The sequence below is a fragment of the Calonectris borealis genome, chromosome 1 (genome assembly GCF_964195595.1).
Source record: "Calonectris borealis chromosome 1, bCalBor7.hap1.2, whole genome shotgun sequence".
Lineage (NCBI taxonomy): Eukaryota > Metazoa > Chordata > Aves > Procellariiformes > Procellariidae > Calonectris > Calonectris borealis.
Window position 1 is genome coordinate 3,450,230 of NC_134312.1, and position 25,676 is coordinate 3,475,905.

General features: G+C 48.2%; 1 protein-coding gene across 1 annotated transcript in view; it reads left to right on the forward strand.

Moving 5' to 3' along the window:
- Positions 1-25,676, forward strand: part of PLXNA4 (plexin A4) — a 432,942-nt gene that overhangs the window by 309,112 nt on the left and 98,154 nt on the right. The window contains exons 5-8 of the mRNA XM_075142680.1: positions 11,805-11,928; positions 15,294-15,447; positions 18,119-18,218; positions 20,507-20,621. Of these exons, the coding sequence (XP_074998781.1) occupies positions 11,805-11,928; positions 15,294-15,447; positions 18,119-18,218; positions 20,507-20,621 (493 nt within the window). The remainder of the gene's footprint in view (positions 1-11,804; positions 11,929-15,293; positions 15,448-18,118; positions 18,219-20,506; positions 20,622-25,676) is intronic.

The window sequence follows — 25,676 nt, forward strand, 5'->3', positions numbered from 1 at the left end:
ACTCCTTGAACACAGATGCTGTGCTCCTCATTTGCAGTTTTCCTGTCCTATTTGCCCTTTAAGAGGTGAGGCTGAAACGGCACCAAAGCCTCCCACCCATCTTTTAGGACTCCTGGGTCTCACTGCAGTCTTGGCAGTGATTCATGGGGAAACCTCAGGACCACTGATCTGGATTAGCTCTGATCTCTGAGCAACCCACTCCAAATTTTATCTTTCTGAAGGCATGGGCACCTCATGTCATCTTCACCAACAGATACTTGGCATTTGGGCCACTGTGATAGGGAAAAGACCAAATACATTTATCTGAAGTTACTTGAGAGAAGCCCCCACGAAGAATTCAGGAATGATGTTCCCAAGCATCTGAATCAGGCCATGAACAAAGAGCTTCATCCCCTTTGAACAAATTATTTGCATCAGCCCTTGCAGAGGAGAGCATGTAGGAGGGCGAGAGAGCGTAGGTGTTATCTACCCAGGTTTTGGGGAAGACACTCACAAATATTATTAGCATGAATAGGAAGCACCATGATAGGATGCTCTCTGGGAAAAGTAATTTTGTTCATTAATTACTTGCCTTATCTAGCAACCTTGTTCCCTTTCTCTCGCTTTCTTCTTTTTTAATTTTCTTTGAAATGACTGTAAGTGAATTCAGTGCTGGGAAAGTTATTTCACTGCTACCTCAGAGACAGAAGCTTGTATTACTCAGGTAGCTTTCAGCTGAATCTTCTGGGGCTTTTCCATCTTCATCTGAAGTCCAGTCTTTTATGGGCAGACGGCAAAAAGACGGTTCCAGGCAGATTCCTGTGATTTCTTTCTTGTGGACCACCTCAGTGCTCTGGACTGACTGCAGTTCATACGCATGCCTTTGGCTTGAGTTCCGCCTGCTGCTTGTGATTTTGTGCTCTGAGATTCTCCTCCTGCCTTTAGATTCCAGGCTTGTGTTACGCCTGGTTAGTTTAGCAACAAAAGGAGTCAGAGGGCTGTGATTTAAGGGACAGTACAGCAGAGACCCTGCAGCTTCAGAGATGTCCTTTCCTTGTGTCTTTGACCCTTGCAGGAGGTTAGAAAGGGTCAGTGGATGAAAGCAGGGGATACCCATCCTCCCATATGTCAAGCACACGTGTTGACTTTTTTCAGACTGCTTCTACAGCAGGGAATAGGTTTCTTCCAGGGACCTGTGTGTTTCCAGCACAATTGCCACTAGTCACTGCTTCAAGTGAGTTTGCAGTGTCAGGTGGGAATCAGCAAATGCCATTGTTCATCAGGGCAGCCCAGCTTCATGGCATGGGTCTTGCTGGAAACTGAAGACAAAGAAAGTAGAATTGCCCAGGCTGAAATGCCACCATCACCTGCAGCCTGAGGCTGGGACCCACCTGAAGCCAAATCCTCGCCCCAAAGTTGTTCGATCCCGGAGGTTGAATGATGCTGCAGAGATTGTTGGGGCTTTTTGAGGTCTCTCTGATCATGATGGCTGTAATGGGAGGAACAGAACCTTTCTGTAATGCTAAGCAGGATCGGCTGAAGGGTGTATTTCCATGCCACCTTCCACAGCCCCCCTCCCTCATTTCCACACTCTCCCTTCCCTGTCCCAGCAAACAATTTCCAATTCTTCATCGGACAAAGGTTCCAAGTTTCCAGGGATTTGCATGTGAAATGGTCCCGTTCATCTCAGGCTTGAATGAGCCATCAAAATGCTCATCAGGGATCTGCCTACAGAGGCGCACACATGTGTACACACAAATCGCTTGTCCGTGGCTGCCACCCCAGCAGTGCCTGAGCTGGTGTGGTCCTTGGGCCACCTCTGAACCTTTGTTCACAGGCGGGGGAGCAGGTTGCATTTGATGGGCCAACCCAGGACCCCCCAGGCAAGATTAGCACAGGCGAGACAATCTGCAGCTCGAAACTTGGGGAGGGGGGTGAGGGGAAGGAGAAGGGGCATGCAATCCCCCAAAGCAGGGGGGAGGGATGTTGTTTATGGAGTGCCTGGCTTTGTAGGGCGGGAGATGGAGGAGTAAATCCCTTGCACCCACGCCCCGCGGGGCTCCGGGGGTGGGCTTATTCAATTGCTGCGATAGAGGGAGGAGCCCACCTGGGGACAGAGATAACGGGCGGGCGGTGGGATTGCCGTTCTGCAGCATAAGCCGGGAGAGTTATCAGGGCAGAAACTCGGCTTCTATTACCATGCATTAGAATAGATTAGCAGGCAGAGCAATTAGCATCCTCACTCTATTTGGCGAAGTGACAGGGTCGGTGGCAGCGGGCAGGGGGCATGGGGGGAAGAGGCAGTTTTGGCAGCTTCAGGCAGCTGAACTGCAGCCCAAGGATGAGGGGACTTCTGGTCTTTCACCCCAGGGCTGTCCCCACTGGGACATTGAAAAGAACAGGGGTGGGATTGAGCTTTGGTTAGTGGTCTGAAACTTTTTGTAGCTCATGGTCCCTGAAAAATTGCCCTGGGGAGATGCAAAGCTCCAAACAGTGAATTCCAACTTTCTTCAGTTACCTTTTCCATGGAATCCACAGACCTCTGGTTCCAAAATACCACCAGTTAAAAATCCCACTGCTTTGGCTTTCCGAGGTCACCCCAGTGGCCTTTTTCCCATCTTTGCCCATGCCCATCTTTAATGCCCAAAGAGCAGGTTTTTCTGGGAAGCAAGTCTGTCTGTGGTTAGACCCAAAGATGAAAGTCCAACTCCTTCGTCGGATGCGTATGAATTTGCTGAGAAAGCTTCCCCTCCTCTCACTGCCAGGACAGGTTTCCCAGGAATGATCCTGTGCATGATCTCAGCTTGGATTTGTCCTTCTTCTCCTGCAGCATCTCCCGCCTTTCTGTCCTGAATGGAGTATCCCAGGCAGTGGAAAAAATTTAACTCCTTCATGCCAGGGAGAGCTAAATTTCAGCTATCCTCTTACAGGGGTGGGGGGCAACCTGGAGGCCAGAAAGAATATACAGGGAGAGATGGCTATTCACCACATCACCACATAAAGCTTAAGGTCAATTATATCTGCGTCTCGACATTTATGGCATTCCTATTCTTAGGACCCCGAGGGAACCTGGAAATGTCAAAACATTGCTAAAACTGACCTTAAACTTTACATGCGAGTGGGACTGAATCTCCTTCCTTTTCCTGACTCCAGCCAGAAAATTGCTTTGGCTCCAGCAGAGGGAAAGACAAATTTCAGCTGCTCCCTCCTTCCCCAGCTTTGCTTCCCCCTTGTGATAAAGCCATCTCAGGAGACACAAAGCCGGCTCTACACGTTGGTCAGGCTTTGGTTAAAACAAACCTCTTATTACATCCCCAAATCCTTTTAATTGCTCTGTTCCCATCTCATCCTTCTTTCTAACTGGGAAAGCAAAAACTTTTCCCCAATAAAAAATGAAGCTGTCATATTGCATCTCATCCTGAAAGAGGGACCAGACTAATGAGACTGATTCAGACCATCACAGCCAGATAGCATGAATCTCTAGAGCCTCCTGGAAATGAATTTCTCTCTGTGTCCTGCAGTCCCTTTCCCAGACTCCTGTCCCCAGCCCTGGCTGAAAATGCCATTAGGAGGGTTTGCACTTGGCTTCCACTGAGCTCCCTCTGCTGACCACCTTGCAAAAGGCATCACCGACCTACCTGGCTGGTCTTTGAGACATCTCCTCTGGCCTCTGAGCCAGGACTTCGGGCAGAGCAGAGACAGGGAGTCTTGGGCGATCCTCTGTGCAATGTTTGTGTTTGGAAGACAGGCTGGGGAGACAAGTAGGACATCAAGTGACCCTCTTCCAGAAGCTGCCTGGCTTTGTGTAGAGAGAGGAAAACCCAAGTGATGCAGTGATGCCAGAAGTCTCCCTGTCACCTCCCAGGCTCCATAACCTGCCCCAGCTTTGCCCAGGACACAAATGCTGGTGTGGTACAAGACCGAAGACTTTGAAGAACAGCCACCCTTTCTGTTATTTCATTTTGGAGGAAGCACCCCTTCCCCTCGGGGACAAGGAGAGCTGCTAGTGGGCCATGCCTGCACCCCCTGCTAGATTTCAGATTCCCAATTTATTGGTCTGTGCTGAGCTGGGGACAGGGGACCCTCTTCAGTTTGACCCTTGCAAGACACCTGCAAGGGCAGCCTGCCTCAACATGGGCTCGTGCTGGGCTGGGAAATCTCAGATTTCCCCTTGGAGATGAAGATATCGAAGAAATGAAAAATCATTGCCTCTTACCCTGTCTTGCTCCAGGACAGCTGGGACCATCTGGGCTTCTCAGGGTCTTCAAATTGAGGCCTAAATAAGATTTCCCTGAAAGTTTCCCTTCATCCCCTCTACCGTCCTCCATGGGAACTTTCCTGAACTTTCTCCTTGGATGTATATATTGAACACACCTGGGCAAAGAGACCACTGGAGGTAGCAGAAATGTCAGACTGTGAAGCATGGGAAGGGGTGGGAGTGCTTGTGGCTTGGACCATGGGGATGTTCACACCAGCCCTGCACATCACCGTCCTCACAGAGAGTCTGGGACATGCAAGCTGGCTGCTGGACTTTTCGTCCCCACCTTCCTCCCCTCTCCCCATGTCCCCATCCCCGCTCCACCCAGGCCCATATTCTCTTTCCCCACATCCTATTTTCTCTTGGTTGGGCATAAGGAGATTAGAAGACACAGGACAACCCTTGTGATAAGAGTCAAGGAGACAGACAGACAACCTGAGAAGAAGAGAAGGCAGGACCAAAAGACTGGGTGAATTTAAGGGGAAGAGCTGATGAGGCATGAGAAAAGCATGGGCAACTGTGCCCAGCACAAAAACAGAGAACTGGGAAGGAGTGAGGAATGGGATGGGGCAACATCTCCAACTTGCACAAGCTGAGGACCCCAGTGTGAGTGACCCCACACCATGACAAAACGCCTAGCAATGACCAGGTTGGGCAGGCAAATGGGGATGTCAACATGAAGCCTGTGTCCCATCAAAATGTCCCATCCTGCCCCGGTGGCCTGTCCTTGCTGGTGTGAATGGGGTGTGTACTGGTTCCCACCTGCCACCTGGAGTTTACCAGCACTGGTGGGAAGGTGTAAGGCTGTGATTATTCTGTCAAAGGGCGAGTGAATTTGTCCCCTGCAGGAAATGTCACCGTTTGGAATCAGAAAGGAAAGCTGAAATGTCAAAACCTTTTGCAAAACAGCGTTGCCCGCAAATTACCTGTTTGGAGGTGGTGGAAAGGTGTCATTTCAGTTTGCTGAGCTGACCCAAACCATTGAGCTGTCTCTCATGCTGCTCACCCCCACCTTTGGCATCAAATATAGATGCTTCATGTCCCTCTTCTTCCCCGCGAGCCCATCTCACTGGCCAGATTATGAGTCTTGTAATGCAAAAGCAGTCAAAAGAAAACAGGTGTGCATCAAATGGTGAGGCTTCTCCAAAAAGGATTAATTTCTTTGGATTTTATTTCTGGGATTTTTTTTTTTTTTAATGGTAAGATTATTTTGTTTTTTGAATAAAAATATTGTATAATGCGTTAATTGCCATTTGTAAAAAAAAGCCCCTCTGTTCTGAGTAGCAATGTCTGATCAGATCCAATCACCACTCTTTTGTCTTGAAAATTGTTTTTAATTGACAAAATCGCAGATAAGACCTTTTCCATTGCCAGAAAACTGATTTTTTTTTTTTTGTCTCGTATTGGAAAAGTTGGATATTTTAGTCTGCTTCTGGGAAAATGAAGTGAAAAAAAAAGAAAACAGAGAATCAAAATCTTCTCCTTTTTCAACAGCTATGGATATAAACAAGAAAGACTTAGTCAGGACTATATGCTGTTTTTCTGACTGCGCTATTTCCACCTCCCCAGAAAAAAAAAAAAAAAAAAAAGAAGAAAAAACGATTTACAGAAACTTCCTCCTTGGCTTTCTCCTCCCAGGATTATTTGTCTCTGTCTATTTTGTCCACTCAGGGTGTCAGTTAGTTTGGTCTCCAGCAGGGACCACCAGATCTGGCTAATGGTGTGAATTAGCAGAACAACTTTCCACTTCTCCCTGAAGCCTTGTGGCCCCAGGCCACCGCATGGGTCTGTGGAGCAGCTGAGCACCTCCCACCCTGCAAGTCCAAATTATAAGAGAAATTCACTGCATGATCTTATCAGGGTTTTGCATGTCTTAGAAAATAATTACCACTAGAAAGGCCAGGCACAAGGGCCATCGCGCCTTTTAAATGCATTTATTTTGCCATCACAAGTGATACAAAGGGCTGCCTTGCTGGCAAGTATGACTAAGGGAAAGGCCCATAGGTCTCCCATAGGTGGGACTGTGAAGTAGTTTGACCCTAATGAATGGCCAGAGAGAAGGCTGGAGATCTTGGTCTGTAGAGCTCTCAGTGCAGCATGTGTCTCCATCCTGGTGCAAGAAATGGGAGCTGCAGAGCTGCAGGGGTGCTCTGGCTCAGGTCCTAAGAGCATCTGCAGCTCTGCCAACTTCTGAACACCCTGCTTGGGAGGGGAGAGCACACCAGCACCTTCTTCTCATTTCCCTCTGCTAAGAAATCAGGAGTCACCCAAGGCAAACTCAGGCATTTCAAGCAGTGGTGGGATGGAGAGATGGACAAGAAGTTAGAGGGGCAGAGAAATATCCCCCTTGGAGGCCCTTGTCCCACCTCACTGCTCTCATGAGGGATGGCCTCAGTTAGCACTTACTTCTTGGTATTGCAACTCCCCTGTTCCCTTCCCTCTGCAAACAGCATCTTTTCCCCAGTTTTCTCCCTGTCTCTAGTCCCTACATGGTCAGAAGAGATCTTCCTATTTCAGTCATCTTCAGCCTCCTGAACCAAGCTCCATCCCCTGCAGATGTTGTGATCACAGCCACTTTATCACCATTAGTCCAGATCTCATGAGGTCTGGATGGCAAGGACACAACCCCAAGGTGGGAGGAAGAGGAGGTGCAAAGCTCCAGAGAATCATAGAATCAGAGATTAGTTTGGATTGGAAGGGACCTTTAAAGGTCATCTAGTCCAATCCCCCTGCCGTGGGCAGGGACATCTTCAACCAGATCAGAAATATGAGAGTGACACTTCAGGGTAATCTGATAAGATGGGGATGAGAATCTGCAGGACTGTATGGTGAGGGTGCAGCAGGGCTCAGGACCCCACTATGTTGGGCATGGAGGAAACAAAGATACAGCCAAAAAGAAGCAAGATGAAAAATAAAGATAATGTTTTTTGGCTTGTTGGGTTATTTTTGTGGGTTTTTTTTGTTTGGTTTTTTTTGTTGTTGTTGTTTTTTCTACAACAGCATGGTGGAGAAGTGTCTTCACTGAGAGCAAAGGCAGGTAGAAGCACGCACATGGCACACACGCCTTCTGTTAGGCTGGCAACCCCGCAGCAGCATGATCTGTTTTCCATGCTGTGCATAGGGAAAACAAAGAGCTTGCAGGTAGAGATGTACCCCACTTGACCCTTCTTGTACCTGGTCTATCCAGGTGCATGGAGATCTTGGGTCTGTGCTCAGCCTCTCCAAAGATTTATGGGCTTCAGATTAACCCTCCTAATCTTGGACATTTAGGGACAAACCCTAGAGGTTGTGGAGTGAGTCTGAGCTTGGTTTGACCAAGCCCTAGCAAGGCAGAAGAGCTCTTAGCATCTCCTTGCAGAGGTGGAATAGCACTTTAGCCCTCTGCAGCTGGTGTTTGCAGAATGTGGCCCCAGCAGGTTGCTTTAGGTCCCAGATGGCAGACCTGGGAATTAACCAGGATCTCTTGGGTCCCAAACCAGACCCACCTCATTCTCAGGAGACCTGGGCTTTGTTCTGCTCTCTGACATGCATGTGTCTATGCCTCACTTTCCTGTCTCTGCGTGGTAATGTTTCAACATCACAGAGGTGTCGTGAAGTTTAATTAGCTCCAGGCAAAGCCCTTTGAGATCCTCAGATGAGAGATGCTATAGAAGCGCAAAGTATTAATTTAATGTTATTAAAATAATTGGTTAGTGGATGGTGAACAGAGGGTTAGCGTTAGCGGTATTTATTCTTAATGGGAGATGAGGAGGAAATAACATTCCTCATGGTTCAGCGATAAGACCAGTTTCTTAGTGTTTGTACTAATGGTTTGGACAGAAGCAGGACACTCGCAATTGTTAAAGATGCAGCTGATAATGAAATAGCAGGTGTTATTAAGACGTACAGAGAAGTGCCATGTCTACACCATAATCTTATGCAAATAAGTTCAGGAGTGGAATATGCTCTTTTAGGTGTCTTAAGTGTAATGTGATGCCACTGGGTGGGAGTTACGCACCAGCTAATTACAGCATGAATAGCATTGAATTAGGTTATATGGCCATGGAAAGTGATCTCGACATATTGACAGACCCAGCGTGTTAGAATTACTGATATTTTATTAAAGCGAAACAGTTATTGGCAGTACAAGGTATTTTTTCTGCATAAGCCGTAATAGATGCACCAGATGAGAGTGCAGCAGAGTCACAGCAATCTCCCAGGGCCCAAAGTACACTCTGAATCTCAACAGAGACAACAGAAATAATTAGTTGGGGTTGGGATATTTCATTATCCCTTTCACAGTCCAGCTGCCATGTGCAGGCAGCTGCCTTCCAGGTGACCACTTTTCTAAGGCAGGCCCTTGTGTCTGGAAGTACTTATTTATGAAAAGTCCCATTTGCCTTTATTTACAATTTGCTGAACTTACTTGTTGGGCTGCGATGTCCCCTCTGGGCAGCTGCCTTCAGCGGCTGGGTGCTTTGCTATGTTTTTTTCTGCATTTCAGCCAACACGATTCAGGGATTTGAGAGGCTGATGCTGGAGGGCAATACTTTGCTCTGCACACGCTGAAATTATTTTCTCTACTGTTTCCCCCCACTTTTGGGGGAGGGCAGAACAGTTTTGGCAGTGCAGAGGAAGACTGGAGGGGGAAGGTTACTTTATGACAGGTCTCTACCTTTTTCTGCTCCCTTGAAAATCCACCGCATTTTGCCTCTGAAGAACCTCAGTTGCAGGTGCTGGGCAGACACCAGGGAGAGCGTGGTGTGTAAACCCACAGGATGCTCTGCATGCTCCGGCTCCGGATAGATAAGGTGGTCAAGGAAGAGGCAATGGGGGAAACCAAAAGGCTCTGGAGAAGAGCGCCCATCACTCCTTTCTGCATGGAAAAACCTGCAAAACCCACTAGCAGGCGGTTCCATCCCTTTAGCTTGATTTATGCAGCAGCTGGGCTCAGTTACCTGGGATGAATTATGCTGCTAGCTCAAGGAAGGGGTCTGTAACGTTGGCTCGAGAGCCTGAACCCTGCCCGTGACCCAGACCCCAGCTCGGTTTGGTTCAGCTTGGCAGAACTCCCCCATCATCAGACTCAGGCATCAGGCACAGCTGGGTATTTTGGGGTCTCCTCCCCTCCCCCTCCTTTGTTTTAAATTGAGAAATTGCGTTGAAAAAGTCAGACAGTCAAAGTCAAAAGTTAGGAAGTGGCGGAATTAAGGTCATCCATGGAAAAAAAGGAATAATAATGTAATTAAAGTCTGGCTTGCAGTGTGTCAGTGCAGGGAGCAGATTTAGGAGTGCAGAAGCTCCTTTCATTCTGGCAGTACTTAATTCCTGAGAGCCTGACACTGCAACCTCAACATTAAAACATTAATATGTTTTAATATATTAAAACCAGGCTTAGTTTGCTTTGGTTTTTCATCATTTTATTATTTGGATGACAACACACCTTACAACAGATATCAAGGCTGCAAGACACATCAGTTTAATATAGAGTGAGGTTTTGGTCTGAAGAGTTACATGTCTTAAATGTGTATGACCAGTAAATAGCAAGATAAGATGCTGATTATTATATTCCTGCTCAGTGGTGGGGCTGGGAATACAAACCACGTTCCTAGATGCTTAACCTATACCCATATGTTGTCCTCCTGTGCAAATGTGCTGGATGTGTTTGCAACCTACTGTGCTATTACACTTGAACTGAGCCTGGGTATCTGCCTGTTTAATTTGAGAAAATCCAGACATTTCTGTCGTGCTGCAGCTGGAGGAAATAAATGGGAGGTAGCAGGACATCTTGAAGAATTCGGGTGCTTGTGTTTTAATACTGAGCCCAAAAGGGTTTCCTTCCAAGCTATTCTCAGGAGAAGAGTTCCCACACCCTGCAGATCTTTAATGGGATTGCTGCGTCTATTTGTTTTACAGAAGTGCTTACAAAAATCTCAGGTCAGCATTTTGCCGTGGCTTTCGTTCCGTGATAGAGGACTTACAGTTTTGGGAGTAGTTAATCAGGTATCCATCCAACCCTCTGGAGACTGCACATTTAAAATTCCTGATCCAGCATGCAGCAGCGCTAAAGGAGACTTAAAGGGATGAAGGCTTCTAGGGAACGGAGAGTGGGAGCTGCAATGCTGCTCTTGCTCTCTCAAATCTGCAAAGCAAACCGAGAGCATGCTGAGAATGGCAGAGATCTCCCTTTATGATTACTGCTGCTGGAAATACAAAACTTTCCTCTACCAGAAAGATGGAGCAATTTGAGTTTGAGATCGGGATGCTCATTTTATCTAGCATCAGCCACTAGAGAGAAGCCAAGCCCTAAAGTTTTAGGCCAGACCCCAAGCTTTGTGATATTCAGGCTTAGCCATATATGGGGTTGTTTTTGCATGTGTTGCCCTAGATCCCCATCTGCAGATCCCCGTGCATATAGGCACAATCTGCTCCAGGGAGCAAGGACATTGAGGGGTGATCCTGGAGCTTACCCTCCAGCAGCCCCCATGTCCTCTCACAACTAAGACTCCGAAGTCTGGGAGTGGGTGAATAATTTAACATCCGCACTTAGTCTTTATAGCTGATTTTAATGGGGGGTAATAGCACTGCTAATAACAAAATCCATTGAAGACACCCTGTGCAAGTCCATAACATTAGCTTAATAGCAAAAAGTAATTGGCATGCAGTTGGAGCTGTCCTTTTGTATTAACCCTGTGGATTTCCAGGCAGACATCTACCTTGAAGCGGTGGCCTTGGCAGTGCATATGGAGTAAAATACAGATGTGTTTTATGTGCTAAGCAAATGCAAATCTGGATTGAAACAGGGCGCACCACTACCAATTCACATTGCTGGCTTGGGTTTACGCCGGACAGACGAGACAAGAGGCAGTGACAGTGCTGAAAGCGCTGACAACAATTAGTGGGTGGTGTAAGCTTCGTGGGCTTGTGTGGCCCGGATGCCGTGCACCCACCACTTTCACTGCACTGTCACTAATGGGAACACCAGAATTTTTAAGATTCACCCCTGGGCACCTCTAGTCAGGCACTTTCAAGCCAAAACCCCCTTAATCTGCCAGGGACTACTTAGCAGCTGCTGAGCAATGGATTGGAGGGCTGCCCCTTCCCAGCAGAGAGGAACCAGCAGCCCAGAAGTACCACAGATTTGCAGTCTCCTCAGCAGGTCCAAAGAGCATGGGCTATGCACAGCTACTCTAAAAGGACATCCCCACCTAAGATGTCCCACTGCCCTTGGACAGGACAGTTTTCAGGGCTGTGGGTTTGCCCGGGGGAAGGTTACGCTGTACCTGCTATGTGGGTAGAGAGACAGAGCATCTTTAGAGCTGTGCATTCTACCCAGGGGATGGGGCTTTCACCCAACACCCTTCCTCCTTTCATGGTGTCCTTGCAACTCTCCAGCCTGCTGAGTAATCCCACGGCTGCTAGCACTGGTGCTCCAGGACATGTGTGGTTTTCCAGCTAGTGCGGTCCTAAAGGGTACAATGTTGACTTCCCAATCAAAATGATTGCTCGTCCCATGTCTCACGGTTGTCCTCACCCTCCCAGCCTGGCTTTGTGTTAACTCTGTCCCTCTCTGTTCCTGTTTGCTCAGGTGCACGAGGAAGGAGCGGTGCGAGCGCTCCAGCGAGCCTCGGAGATTCGCCTCGGAGATGAAGCAGTGTGTCCGGCTTACCGTGCATCCCAACAACATCTCCGTCTCCCAGTACAACGTATTGGTGAGGAACGTTAATCCTTGTCTCCCTTAGGTTTAATCTGCCCATGCAGTCTGACAGACCCAGGTATGTGCAACCTGAGTTCAGCACGAGCGGGAAGGACTGGCAGCTTAATGCAGGAGGTTCTCCAGGGTCCATTAATTTTCCCCAGAGGAAGATTCACCAAGGGAGGACATTTTGGCCTTGGTTATCCCCTATCTAAAAGAGTGGAAGAGGCTTCCCTGTTTGCTGCAAGGAGCTGAGGGCAGATCTGAAGGGACTTCGTGCCCTGCAAGTGTTGTGTGCATACAGTGTTATTGTTCACTTCCTTGGGAGAGGTTTTTGTGTATGGCTGGGCATGGACTTTAGGCAAGGGACATTATCATGAAATAATGAAATGAACTTCTAGGATAAGGACAAGTGAGGGACACCACATGTTATTTCAATAAGCTCCAGTTTTCTATCATCTTGGGTGGAAGTGTGTCTTAAGCCACAAAGAACTCTACCCTGCTGCAGCTCCAGTACCGAGTATGGAGAGCAGAGAGGCAGGATGCTACGCAGAGGAACCTAAAACCGCCAAGGTTCATGCTCTCTTGTGACCTTCCTCAGCACAAAATTTAGCCTTTATGGCCTCGAGCTACTCAAGTCCAGCAGCCAACAAAGCCACACAGTGAATGCTGACAGAGCAGTAGATGATCCTGATCGTTTTCTGGGCTTGAGGCAAGAAATCTCTGTTGAAGATCTAACCTGTTTGTGGTTTCTCTCCTGACTCATGACAGCAGTACCTTATGTGAGATCCCAACACCCTCTGAGAAGGAGGCAGAGACGTATTTCATTCAGGTTACTAGGGCTCTGTCCTTTTGGCCATACTAGTTTGGGCTGGAATTGAGTTGATAACCCAGGCCCATCTCTGAATGAGTTATTCACTAGCCCCACCATCCTGAAATGGTGTTGCTCAAGGTGCAGCTGCCAGACATCTTCCAGGTGACTGGTTTTGGAGTGCTAGGGTTTCTTCAGTGATAATGAAATCAGCCTTTCAAAGCCTGCATGTCCAACCATTGCTGCTTTGTTTCAGCCTCTTAACTTTGCTGTGACTTTACTTTCCTAGGCTTCAAACAAAACTGATCTGAGACATCTTGAGTCCTTTGTTCTTCTGGGAGTTCAAGGTTTCTTTTTCTTATTCTCTCAGTAGTCGTTGAATTCTTTCATGTTGAAATAAATCCTGGGGGACTAGCTGGCTCAGAACTATTGAAATTTTGTAACACAATAAAAGACCTTTACCTCTAGGTTACTCTGGCAGGGCAAGTCAACCCAGAGCTGCTGGGATCAGAAGTTGCCATTGTCTGCCGTTATTGTTGCCCAATAATCTGCATGAACATTTCCATGGGAGTCTCAGCCCAGTCCCAGACAGACTGGGACGTCCCAGCTCATCCAGAGTCACCACAGATAGTCTCTTGGCAAATCAGGAGGGGAACACCAATGAACAAATGGCTGGTGGTGTCCTTACTGAGTCTCATATGGATTCTAGCAAAGGGTCAATGATATTGAGCTCTTGCCCACAGAGGCAGAGAAGGTATCTGTGTGGCCAGACAATCTTTTAGACTTTGGGCACTAACAGGGACTTGGAAAATTGTATCTGAGTCTGTTTCAGTCCGGGGACTTGGAAAATTGAGTCTGTTTCAATCCAAGGCTGCTGCTCTGGGACCTCTGAAAAGAGATACTTGCTGGGGGAAGGCTGCATTCTTCCCTCATCACAGCAGCTCCAGAGCAGGCGTATTGGATGGAGGACCTCTTCTCTGTCCAGAGTGTGCACTGGCTCATGATGTTTGTTGCCAAGCACTACTGGTCTATCCATTGGTGTTATCTTCTGCATGGCACACTTTCATTTTGCATCGCCCATGCTCAGAGAGAAATATACGTTAAACAGAATAGTTTCCCTTTCTCCATTGCTAGCAGTGTATTAATGAGCAGGGAGAATGGGTTTAGCCTGAATGCTAAATCCATCCTAATAACCAAAGCTTTTTCCTACTCCCCATCCAAGACAAAAAAATTGCCTTTCCCATTGCCATTCCCATTGCCCGAAAATGAACATACTCTCGCACAGGCTTTATGTCAGCCAGGGCTAAGGTCTGTCTGCTCAGCCTTTCTCCCTGATGGTGCCCAGTGTGAAGAAATAGCTCCAAGCCTTCTCTAAGTGAGGAAAACACAGTGTGGGGGATAACATTATGTTATATTATCATCCTCTCCAGGCTTTGTCACCTGGACTGACCTCCTCTGTTCTTTGTGCTGGTAGAAACAACACTTCAGCATGCATTTGTGTCTCCTTTCAGTGACTGTCATCTCAGATGGGGCCTCAGCTAGCTCATGGAGGAGGCAAGTGTGGAGAGCATCTGCATTTGTGCCTGTGTCAAGTGGCTGGCTCTAGTGGTTGGTCACAAAACCTCTAAATTTATACTAACTAGTAGGTCATCAGCAGGTGCTAGAAGTATCCTGGGATGACTCTCTGTGTTCAGACATGGTCTAGTGGGTTGGGCTTTCCCCAATGATGGAAAGCAGTGGTGCAAGACCTTAGCTGGTCTGGGAAGTTAGCAGCATGAGGGTCCTTCTCCAGAGAATAAACATGGTGAAAACCAGCCATGAGATTCCTTTCCTTCATGACCATGGGCAATGACATAGCAATGCCAGTGGGTGTTGTGAACTCTAAAAACATGGGCAATTCCTCCTTCACAGCTTTTTTATGTATGGCAGCCCAATACAACACGTCCCCAGGGCCAACTGTTTCTTTGGTGGGATGGGCAGGAGAGGTTTGCTGTGCCTCTAGAGACAGTGTTTTTTTGTGGTGGACTGAAGGCTGTAACTAGACTCTCCTTACACAGGAACTTGGTGACAGAGCGCTCCCCCATCTGCTGATGCTAGGAGAGCAGGCCGTAGAGAGTTAGACTGGAGCGCTACAGTTTCTCTGTAGTCTGCAGAGTGCCTCTTGTGAGTAGTAGTCACCTTCTTCAGAAACCGCGTGCCTTGGGGCCACCAAAGCCCTGGTCTTCACAGCTGGCTCCAAAAACTCCCTGCCTAACCTTACACTTGCATGACAGATAGTGAGCACTCCCTCCCCTCCACTGACCCAGCCAGCACTGGGATGCAGTGCAGTTGTCCCTGCATAGCCACATACCACTTGTGTCAGCATCAGCATCTCATCCCCTTCCCCCTCCGCACACACATCCCTCTCCTGAATCGCTGCTTTCTGTTGAAGGAGGATGCTCTCTCTAGCAAGAGGCTCTTTGTCCAACCTCTCCAGTGTAATTCTCTTCTGCTGACCCAGCTCTGTTGTTCGGCTTAGTATTCTCTCTTTTTTTCTCTCTCTTCTTCCCTCCCTCCATCTTTGCTTGCAGCTGGTCTTGGAGACCTACAATGTCCCCGAGCTGTCAGCGGGAGTCAATTGCACCTTCGAGGACCTTTCGGAGATGGATGGCTTGGTGGTGGGCAGTCAGATCCAATGCATCTCGCCAGCTGCCAAAGAGGTGCCCCAGATCATCACAGAGAACGGTGGGTATCCCACAGCTCCTCCATTTGCATCACTTCTCCCTCCCTTCCTCACCCCACACCCCCGTGTCTCTCCTTCTGCTTTCTCCTAAAGCAGAGTTTGGTTCATGAGAGCCTGAGGACAGGGAGTAGGTGGGACGCTGTGCCATTGCTCGCTGGTGGAGCTGCACAGCAGCACGTCGTAGCATGAGCTGTCTGAATGTGTGTGTGTTTATGTGTGCACACGTGTGCAAGCATTGAGCTGCAATACCAGTACCTGCATTAAGGTGCTTATACGTGTGATACTATGTGTTTTCAGACTGCCACCGAGTGGCAGTTGCATATATCTAGCAAAGACAAGAGATGGATGTGGGATATTCACTCACCTTTTGCCCAGGCTGGTGTTACACAACCCAGGGAATGAGGCTGCACATGCTCTCAACATATCCCATCCCCTGCAGCAGCCAGAAAGTCCTGCAGACCTGAGTGATCCTGCCTGTAATTTCATCCCGCTCCTCCCAGATCTGTAGGCTGAGTTCCTTGTCTCTGTCCCCAGCCTTTACTGCCTTCAGCTATTCCTCTGGCTCCCTCTCCCAAAGTGGTCCAGCACCGAAAAATATCTTGTCTCCAAGGATGGTCCCCCCACCCACAACTTCCTGTCCTTTTTTGTTTCCCTTTTCTAACAACTTTTCTAGGTACTTTCAAGAGCACCTGTGGCTCTTTGCAGGGACTTACTCTAAAAACCTCGACCCTCTTGATCACCCCAAGATATGCAAAAAGGATGCTGCCATTTTTGTCCTTGGCTCTTTGTGAAAATTTACTGCAAAGTTTGTCTCTGAGGATCCTCAGGCCACAGAAAATGAAGTGACATGAACTGTCACCATCATCTCTGCTCTCCCCAAGCTGCACACAACTGCATGTGCTCTCCATCGCAGTCCCAAAACAAGCCCCCAAAGGGCTGTTACCATTTTCATGAGTTATCACTCATGTTTGCCTACCAAGATAGATGCCAGAAACTATTTCTTGGTATGGACATCTGTCCCAGGCCAGGCTATAATCAACCAGCAAACAGAAAGAGCAGTGGAAGCTGGAGGCAGGACAAGGGAGAGAGATTTACGTGAAGCATGGTTTCCAGAGAAGCTGGGCACCTGCAGCTTCTATCAACTTCAGCAGCTGGTGCTCCACACCTCTGCAAAGACCAACTCCTCCATGCATAGTACCAGAAGTTGGATCTGAACCAAAGGATGTGCGGTTCTGTAGCACATCTGATCCCTGGAGCCATCCAATCCTCACATCCTGTTTTAAAATATATGCAAGACGCTGGCAAAGTTCTTAAATATGAAGTGGTTAACAGAGCTGTCAAAGCTGGCGGCAGCAGATGGGCAGCAGAGTCGAGCACTGGAAGCAAAATGTGTTTAGTGAAGTGTGTGGTGCCTGTGTGCGTGTGTATGTGTCTGCCTGTAAGTGGGTGAGCGTGCACGCAGGCACACGCTGCGACGAATTGTCAAGTTTGCTTTGGCCTGATTGATTAATGAATCTTTCAGGTGAGGAGGAAAATAATAAAGGTGAAAAGGCCAGCCAGGTTGAAGTCTTGAATTAAACATGGTCCCTTTCCCACCAAATTACTGCAATTACTGCACCCACTCACTACCCACAGCTGATGGGCTCTGAATAGGTCTTTTGGCATTGTAGGAAGAGGTAACGGTTGACTGCCCAGCATGGGAGCAGCGGGAAAGGGAATAAGGAGATGGTGTGTAGGAGGCGAGGTGCAGGCATTGGTGTGGATGGCTCTGCTATGGAAATGGATTAGTCCTTCTGGAAGTGCAAGGGCTTGTGGATGTCCCTCACACTGAACTGGGTTCTTTGTAGCCAAAGGCTTGGGTGAATGGACCTTGGGGTGAATGGGGTGAACCTGGAGGAACTGTTCACATGGGAATCTCCCTGTTCGTCAGCATTTTCCAGGCTGCAGATAGGGAGTCCCTATCCTACCCTCAGTTTTATGGTATCCATCCTCCTTTCTCATTCCTCCATCCTGCTTTATCAAGATATAACCTCTCTTTGGGGGCAGGTGGCCTTCTTCAGGCATGGTTGTCCTGAATATTGGGCCCTATTCAGAGATGTTAAATAATGAGGGTGAGGAGAAAGTAGGTCTTTCTTTATCCCCTCAGGAAAGCAGGTATGTTTATCCTTCAGGCAGTGTATGCACAGGCCACCAATATTTGGGTCCAGCAGTCAAATCTTCCACAGGCCCCTTCCTTCTGGGGACATTAAATGAACCAGCAGCAAGGAAGAACTTTAAGGACAGTACTCCATTTTAACGGCCTCCTAATTCCAGACATCTGCATCCTCTCTTTGAGCTTAGCTTTCCTACTTCATGACTTCAGTCACCATATTTTTGAAATTAGTGAGGTATGGTCTAGACCTGTCGTCATCATCCAGCCCAGACTCTGCTCCCGGGTACGATCATTTCCAGTAGTGAAGACATATTCCATCACGCCAGTACTGTAAGAGGGGGGAGATGTACTTGTTGGAGAACCAGGCTCTAGAAGGATTTTCTTGCACTTCCTACAGCTATCGAGTATACACTAGCCAAGGCACTGTGGAACAGCTCCAGGTTCAGACTGGTGGCATGGCCAACAGAGCTTAACTAGGCTAACAAAGCAGTCACACACTGATGTGTCTATTTTTTCCCCAGGAGACCATCACATTGTCCAGCTTCAGCTCAAGTCCAAGGAAACGGGTATGACCTTTGCCAGCACCAGCTTCGTCTTCTACAACTGCAGCGTTCATAACTCGTATGTTCATTTCTTTTGATACCTGCTTTCCATTCCACCCCTGGATCTGCCACAGAACCCACTGCTGGCTGGGGCACATGTCCTTCAGGAAACTGGTTAGGTGTGGAGGACACCAGGGGTCAGGGTGTGACCAGTGACACTGGATCACTTGGGTGATGGTCAGCATGGTGGGGTGTCTCCTGGGAAGACCAAGAGTAGTATAGTGAGCATTTGTTCTGCTGATGAGCGTCCTTTGCAGGAAGGCATTGCCTTGGGGAGTGGTACATCCTCATGTGTCCCTCAGGCAGAGGAGCATCACATCAGTGGGACTTTGCCAGGGAAGAGAGTCATGACCTCAGCAAATGATCCCCTCATCTTCCTATTAAGCAGCTGTTTGTGGATGGCTGAATCCTGCCCACACATATGCACTTCCAACCCTCGTCCATGCTGTGAGTCCCACCAGTAGGATCCTGCCCCAGGTGGTTAGCATGGTCTTGGGCTCTCAGATCTGGAAAGACAGGAGTTGCTGGTTCCTGCATGATGTGAACTGAGCAGGGAACACTCAGGTGGTTCCCTCAAGACCATCTTTTCCATCCTGAGAGCTCCTTTCCTGCCCTGCAGCCCTTCTTCTGGGGTTTAGCTGGCACCCAGGGCTGCTCAGGTGCTGCCCCACCGGAGCGGGTCTGCAGTTTTCCTGCAGAAAGATGCTCTTCCAGCAGGTTGATCCACCCCTGAGCAAGGCTGAATGGCTCTGTCCCCACCACTGAGCCTTCAGAAGTGCCAAGAGCAGATAATTACTGCGGCTCAGCAATTCACAAGGAAAGGCAAATCCTATTTCCGTGTTCCTGCTGCTTTGACAAACAGTGTCAGAAAGCAAGTGTTGGGGGGGAGAGCAGGAAAGATGATGGTGTTAAATATTTATGGCATGTTTTGGTTTCTTACTTGACAAACTATAATACACTATCCATTTTTAATTTGATGTATCAGAGCAAGCACTTGTTACCATTTGAAGAACAGCTCGCTGTACCAGAGCTGAAAGTGGATTGGAGCTGAGCGAGATTTCACAGAGGGGGAAGGGTGTGCATCTGCCTATTGGGCTAAGCCAAGCTCGACTGGAGGCAGTTTTTTCACTCCTGCCCATTAAAATCCTGGTGACACATAAGGGCCAGGAAAATTTCCCCCCCAAAGTCCCCTCCAGGTACTTCAGAGCCTGCAGCTGCACAAAGATCTCTAACGGTGTGAGCAACCAGGAGTCGCTACCATCCACTTCTTGTTTTGTGCAGAGAGTTTGTTATGGCTCAGTTTGGTTGCTGGTGAGCAGACATTGTATTAAATAAAAAAAAATGTGATGTAGGTATAAGTCAGTGCTGTAACACAGCCAGGAGAGGTGTTTGCAGCTCTTACTCTACAGGGTCTATGTGGCATAGGAGAGAAAACCTTGTAAGATGGAGACAATGGCTCTTTCCTACACCCTGAGTAGGTGACTTCCTAAATATGCCCTCTGCTTCCCAGGCAGCTGCTATAATAGTCTTTCTTTCTCTGTTGAGACAAAGAAAAGAAGAATAGAATTAAGAGTTTGCAGGAGTCACATCACCCTGGGCAGAGCTTACACTAATAAACATGTGGGACACAGGGGGAGAAAATTCCCTGCTTCGTCCTTGGCTTTCTGACCTTGGTGCATCCCAGTTTGTGTTTGGTCTTCGTGTCATGTGTGAGTGGGAGGATTAGCCAGCTGGGTCTGCTGGTGCACAGGGACTCCCCCTCATGGGCACCGCTCCACCCACCAGCCCCTCCCTTGGCCACCTTCCCACAATGTGTTCACAGCTCCCAGGCCACTGGTGCAAATCAACGTGGAGGCAGCAAGCCTGTAGCAGTTTTCACCCATCCCCTGATCTTGTATTTTTTGTTACACTCAGGATTTTGTTATGGGCAAAAAGGGGAACGGCTCTTACGTATGAAGCTGAGAACTTGTTGATAGTCTGATTAAAAGTTGTAACAGGGCAACCAAAATACAACAATTATTATTATTACTCTAGTTACAATGACATGAATGCAATCTAAATAATCTAATTAATATGAGACACTTGTGATCACAGTGACAACCAGCTCAGGCTATGGCAAGTCCAGCATCATCTTGAGACCTGACGGTGTTTGGTCAGTGCAAAGCCCATGGCCTTCTGCTAGTAATGGCAAAAGCAATGTTTGCCGGGCTATATTTCCCTCTGAGAAACACTATCAACCTCAAGGTCTGTCCTGTTGGCTGATGGGACTTGTCTGGTCTAGTGACTACTCTTTCTCTTTATTTCCAGGTGTCTGTCATGCGTGGAGAGCCCTTACCGGTGTCACTGGTGCAAGTACCGCCACGTCTGCACTCACGACCCCAGCTCCTGCTCCTTCCAGGAGGGACGAGTCAAGCTGCCCGAGGTAGGCAGGGGCACAGGGCATGCATCCCATACGTGGGCTGCTCAGGGCTGATGTCACCTTTTGGCCTGGGTCAGACCAACAGCCCAGGAAGCCTTCTCCACCTCCAGTCCCACCCTCTCCCTCTTCTGCTCACCCTTCAGGAGACCCTCACCCTTCCCTCTGCAGGCAGCTCCTTTCCTCTCTGCTCCACCAGACACCCAGGGAGCTGCCCTCTCCTTCCTATACGCTACAGAGAGTGTGTTACCTCAGAAAGTCACTGCAAGCTCCAAGCACCAAGCAACTGGGAGGGATGGGAAACACTGGGCATGCATCTCCTCCAAGAAAGAAGGAGGTTGCCTTTAAGCAGATACTCCAGCTGAGATCTGGGGAGGATTTAGGGCTATGTCCACAGCGTCAGTGGATTTCAGCTGTGCTTCGAGCACTTCTGTGGCTTTGTGGGTTTGGTGCCTAATGGCCAAAGCACCAAACTGCCTTGAGACGAGGCCGAGGAATGTCTCATTGGCAGTCGCTGAACTGAACTGGACCTTGGGGCTTAATACAGAGCTGGCTGCTGTGCTGCAAATGCTGTCTGGCTCGTATTGTAACTAACGAGCACTTGCAGACAAGAGGAGCTCAGGAGAATACAAATAGGAAGCCACTTAATTACTTCCTGGTCAGGAATGGTCTGAAAGCATCCTGGCCTGTCTGGTAAATGACCTGAGATGGCTCGTTGTTTGCCTGGCCCAAGGGACCAGTACCCATTAAGAGATTTGATACCTGCTGAACCACTGGGCGCAGAAGCAGCCGCTGAAGACTCCAGCGACGTGTGTCACGTTCAGAGGATGAAATCCCCACTGCTCCCTCTGCTGCCTGCTGGGTCTGGTGTCTCTAATATGTTCCCCCACCTACTCCCAGCCCATGCCCCTGGCAAGTCAGTTTGCTGGACCAAATGACACACATGTAGTGTCTTCACGACCCTATGGCATCCCCAGTTCCTTCCCACCCCTTCCTTATGTGCTGGTTGAGATGTCACATGTGTGCTGGTTAAGGTGTCCTAGAGCAGACATCCTGAAGTGCTGTGGCATTGGGACAGGCCATGAATATTCATGAGCAGGGAGGTTGCCAATTCTTCATCTACCGGGATTCAGAATTTGCTGTAAACGTGCTGGAAAACTTGCTGAGGAACTGGAGGGTTTGATACCTTCACTCGGCAGTGAAGTGGTGAAGGAAGGCAGCCCAGGCTTCAGCCCTTCTGGTAGGCTATCCCAACCAGACAGGCCCTATTCCCTTGCATGGAACCTTGGCAGAGTTTGGCCAGTCTTGCTGGCCACAGGTCTTTGTGCCTTCCACTTCAGGAACTGGAGAGACCTCAACCTCTTGCTCAGGTGGCATTCCCCGGGACACTTTGTCTCAGCTTCCTGCTGTGCAATGCTACTACCATTTATCTCCTCTGGCAGACTGCTCAAGCACAGGACTCACCTTCCCTGTTCCCACCTCTTCTCTTCGCCAGCTCCCTGCCCAAAGTGAAGCGCCTACAAATCCCAGTGCATCTCCCCCTCCCTCAACCCCTATCACATCCCTGATATTTCTGACACTTGCTCCCATCAGAAAGGAGATCACGAGAAGCTCTGTGTCACCCCAGTTCCTTAGGGAAGGGACTGGGAATGGCACAGCCCCTCATCTTTACTTTATCCCCTCCAAGATCTTGCTCTGCAGAGCTGGGGAGCAGGCAGTGGACTCATCCTCTGCAGATCTGCCTATTTTAGCACACCTTTTCCATCGCTGCTTTATCACCTCTCACTAGTTTTATTTCTGAAAGGTATCCTCTTCAGGCTAGGAGACAGCTCCAGTGTGGGGGGCTTTGTCTGTCAGTAGAGATTCTCTTTCTCTCTTCTACCCCCTTTAACAGAGGATTTCCTTCCGAGCTTCAAATATTGCCTCTCTGATCTTGCAAAGCTGCTCTGTGCGATTTGTATGGCAGCAGGGAGAGGCACAAACCTGACCTTAGAAGACGACTGTTGATCTACAAGGCAATGATAGCATCATGCGACACATGTATGTTACATCGGTCATTGCTAAGGAGGGCGGCAGCCCTCTTGGCTTCTGCAGCAAAACCATCTCCGGGCACAAACCTCTTTCCCACGGGAGACAACATTTGGCAGTCAGCTGCTCAGCTCAGGAGCTGGTTTTGCTGTCTGCAGCACAGAAGAAACACTTCTCAGCACTGGAACAACCAGACGATATCTGCAAGGATAATGGCCTTGTAAAAACCGAAACTTTCAGAGATAGCTTTCTACCTGACAATGTGAGAAATGCCCTGTAGCTTCAGGGTCCTTCTCATTGCCGTCTGTGTGTTTGTGGCCCTCAAGGCCAGTTGGGCTGGGGAAGGATGGCATCACAAGTGCATTCTGACAAACACAGATTGACATTCGCTCTGTGGCCAGAAAGGTTTTCTCAAACGGCACTTTGAACACATTCTGTGTATATCTCCCACGCTTCTCTTGAGAAACCATCTTCTCACTGACTCATCTCTCACTGAAATTTCCACTGTCTATTTTTTACTTTCACCTTTAATTCTTTCCTTTTCTGTCCTGTACCCATGCCTATTCATTGAGTGGGTTGTTTGAACAATAGAAACTATTTGGTATCTTGAAGCCAAGCCTGGCTCTTCATTGCCCATCCAGAATTCCACCCAGTTCCCAATGACATAATATGACTCAGAAGGACTGAGGTCCGTTTCCAGCCTTCCCAATTGCATATTCCGTAGTGCTCAAAACATACCATCACCTTGAGTGGGCCTATTTTTACTGCCCTATTTTATCTCCATCTGCAATGCTCCTTTCCATCCTTTCCTCTACAAGCACTTGGACCCCAGGAGGATGAGGACGGGGTGTGTGCGCTACCATCCAGGCATGAGGACCTGCTAAATCAGTAAGTCTTGAGGAGGTATTGATGGGAAACTGTAGTACCAGCGTGGGATGGTTGGACCACCCCATTTGCAGTCCTTCCATGAGTCTGCTGAGCAGATTAGCGTGGCTGGCTTCCAGGATCGTATGGTCTGATTGCACCAAGAGACTCTTTGCCAAGCAAACAAATATTGGTGTTACTCTGTCATATGGACTGGTGCCATAAACTCCCTCTCTTTGTAATCATCATTGCTGGCATGCCAAGCCTGCTCCCCTCCCCCACACTATGGCCTTTACCTTCACTTTGCTGCTACACCCACCTCGAGGTGAGTTTTTTTCTCTCTTTGCCTGTACAGCATCTTGCCATTGTGTGGGCTGAAGCTTCCCACTCTCCAGTGGGCTGCAGATGGACCCACTGGGCTAGTACCCATCACCCCTGGACCAACCTGGAACACTCTGAAGGGAGGTTTGTGCCCTTGTGTACATGCAACTCCATCATCTCCTTGGCACATCTCACAAGTTTCTGGATTCCCATGGGCTCACCTGCCTTCCTTTCAGGACTTCTTCATGTGCTCTGAGAGGATCCTGGGGTTTTTACTTTTTTTCTTGCTTGTAGTATGAGTTGCTGATTAATGCAGAGTGCAGGATGAATTTGAGACTGATCCAGTGGGACAGCAGAAAGGTCTTGGCCATGACCCATGCTGTCCAGAAGGCAAAATGTTGTTTCTATTTGTAGATCCTGTGATCTACCACCCAGGGGTGGCTTTGAGTTGCACAGTGGATAGCTGTGATCAGCCAGCCTCAAGCTGGGACAGGGCAGCTCTCCTACTGCTGCCTGGCAAAACTAAACCAGAGATAGAGAAAGAACAGAAAAGTCACATCCCTCGCTGTCAACAAGAAGCCACGACTTTCTTACCTGTCACTTGTCAGGTGCTCAGTGAATCAGCTCTGCCCATAATAGAGCTGAATCAACCAGCTTGGGAGCCTTGGGAAAGCCCGTGTTTGCTCCTGGTGAAGAACTGCAGCATGGTCATAAAGCAAGAGTGTTTATGATTATGGCACTGAACTCAACCAAATAGGGTTGACGATGTCTCTGGATGATTTGCGGCAGAAATACTTCACCCTGGCGTATAATTTCCCTTTACAGCAGGTTTTTGAAAGCCAGGTCCACTAGCTTGAAATATACTGAGTGAATTCTTGCTTTATAAAGGGGAGCTGATATTATTGCTATTGAGGGCAGGAAGGGAAAGAATGAGGAAAAAAAAAGACATTTTAATACTGAAGTGGATTTTTGTTGTTTTTTTTTTTCCCAAAGATAGCTCGTGGCAAAAGTGGAGAGAATTAGTCTCAAAGATAGAGGGGAGCAGGCCAAGTTTCTATTTTTTTTCTTGGCCATCCTGTCTCTGCTTTTGACATTTGTTGTTGACCATAGCTAAAGTCATAGCACAGGCTTAGTGTCGCACCACAAAACATTGCATTGCAGACTAACACACTGTGAAATCAACCCTTACTTGACACCATCACCAAGTAAGAGAGCTCAGTCATTTTCTTCTGTAAACGGGCAAGACAGTCAATAAGTAGTGGAGGGAAACAGAGGCACGAAGGAGTAAAACAATTGATCTGAGGGTCGCTGGTGTGATAGGAGCTGCAGAAACAGCACCTGTCTCTCCTGATATCTTTTACCCAATACACCTGATTGCATCATCCGTCTTGTCTTTGTACAGACCTGCTGTGATTCAGCTGGGTAGTTTTCATGTCAGTGTTTCACAGACATCAGTACAAGGCAGGGTAAGCTAGGATAGCCTACTTGAGTTGATGGGATAAAGGATTAAGTCTTCTTTTGTGCCTTCTTCTTCTCTAAGATGAACACTATCTTGTTCCGGGCCTTGCAAGGATTTTAGCTTTGTATGGGGGAAAGAAAGGGAAAAAAACCAGCAAAAGCCAAAAGCAAGCCTAGATAACAAATCTGTTATCTGCTGGCTTTAAAAGATACATAATCATTTAATTACCTTGAAGGAGGTTTTCATCTTTCTCTGCTCAGCCGATTTGTGTGCATGTTTTTCTTCCTCCCCCAAACAAGCTTTTTATTAAAAGGATTTTCATCTGCTGCCTAAAAAGAGAACAGAAGAAAAGATCTCGCACCGAAGTGTTTTATGTCGAGTTGTACGTG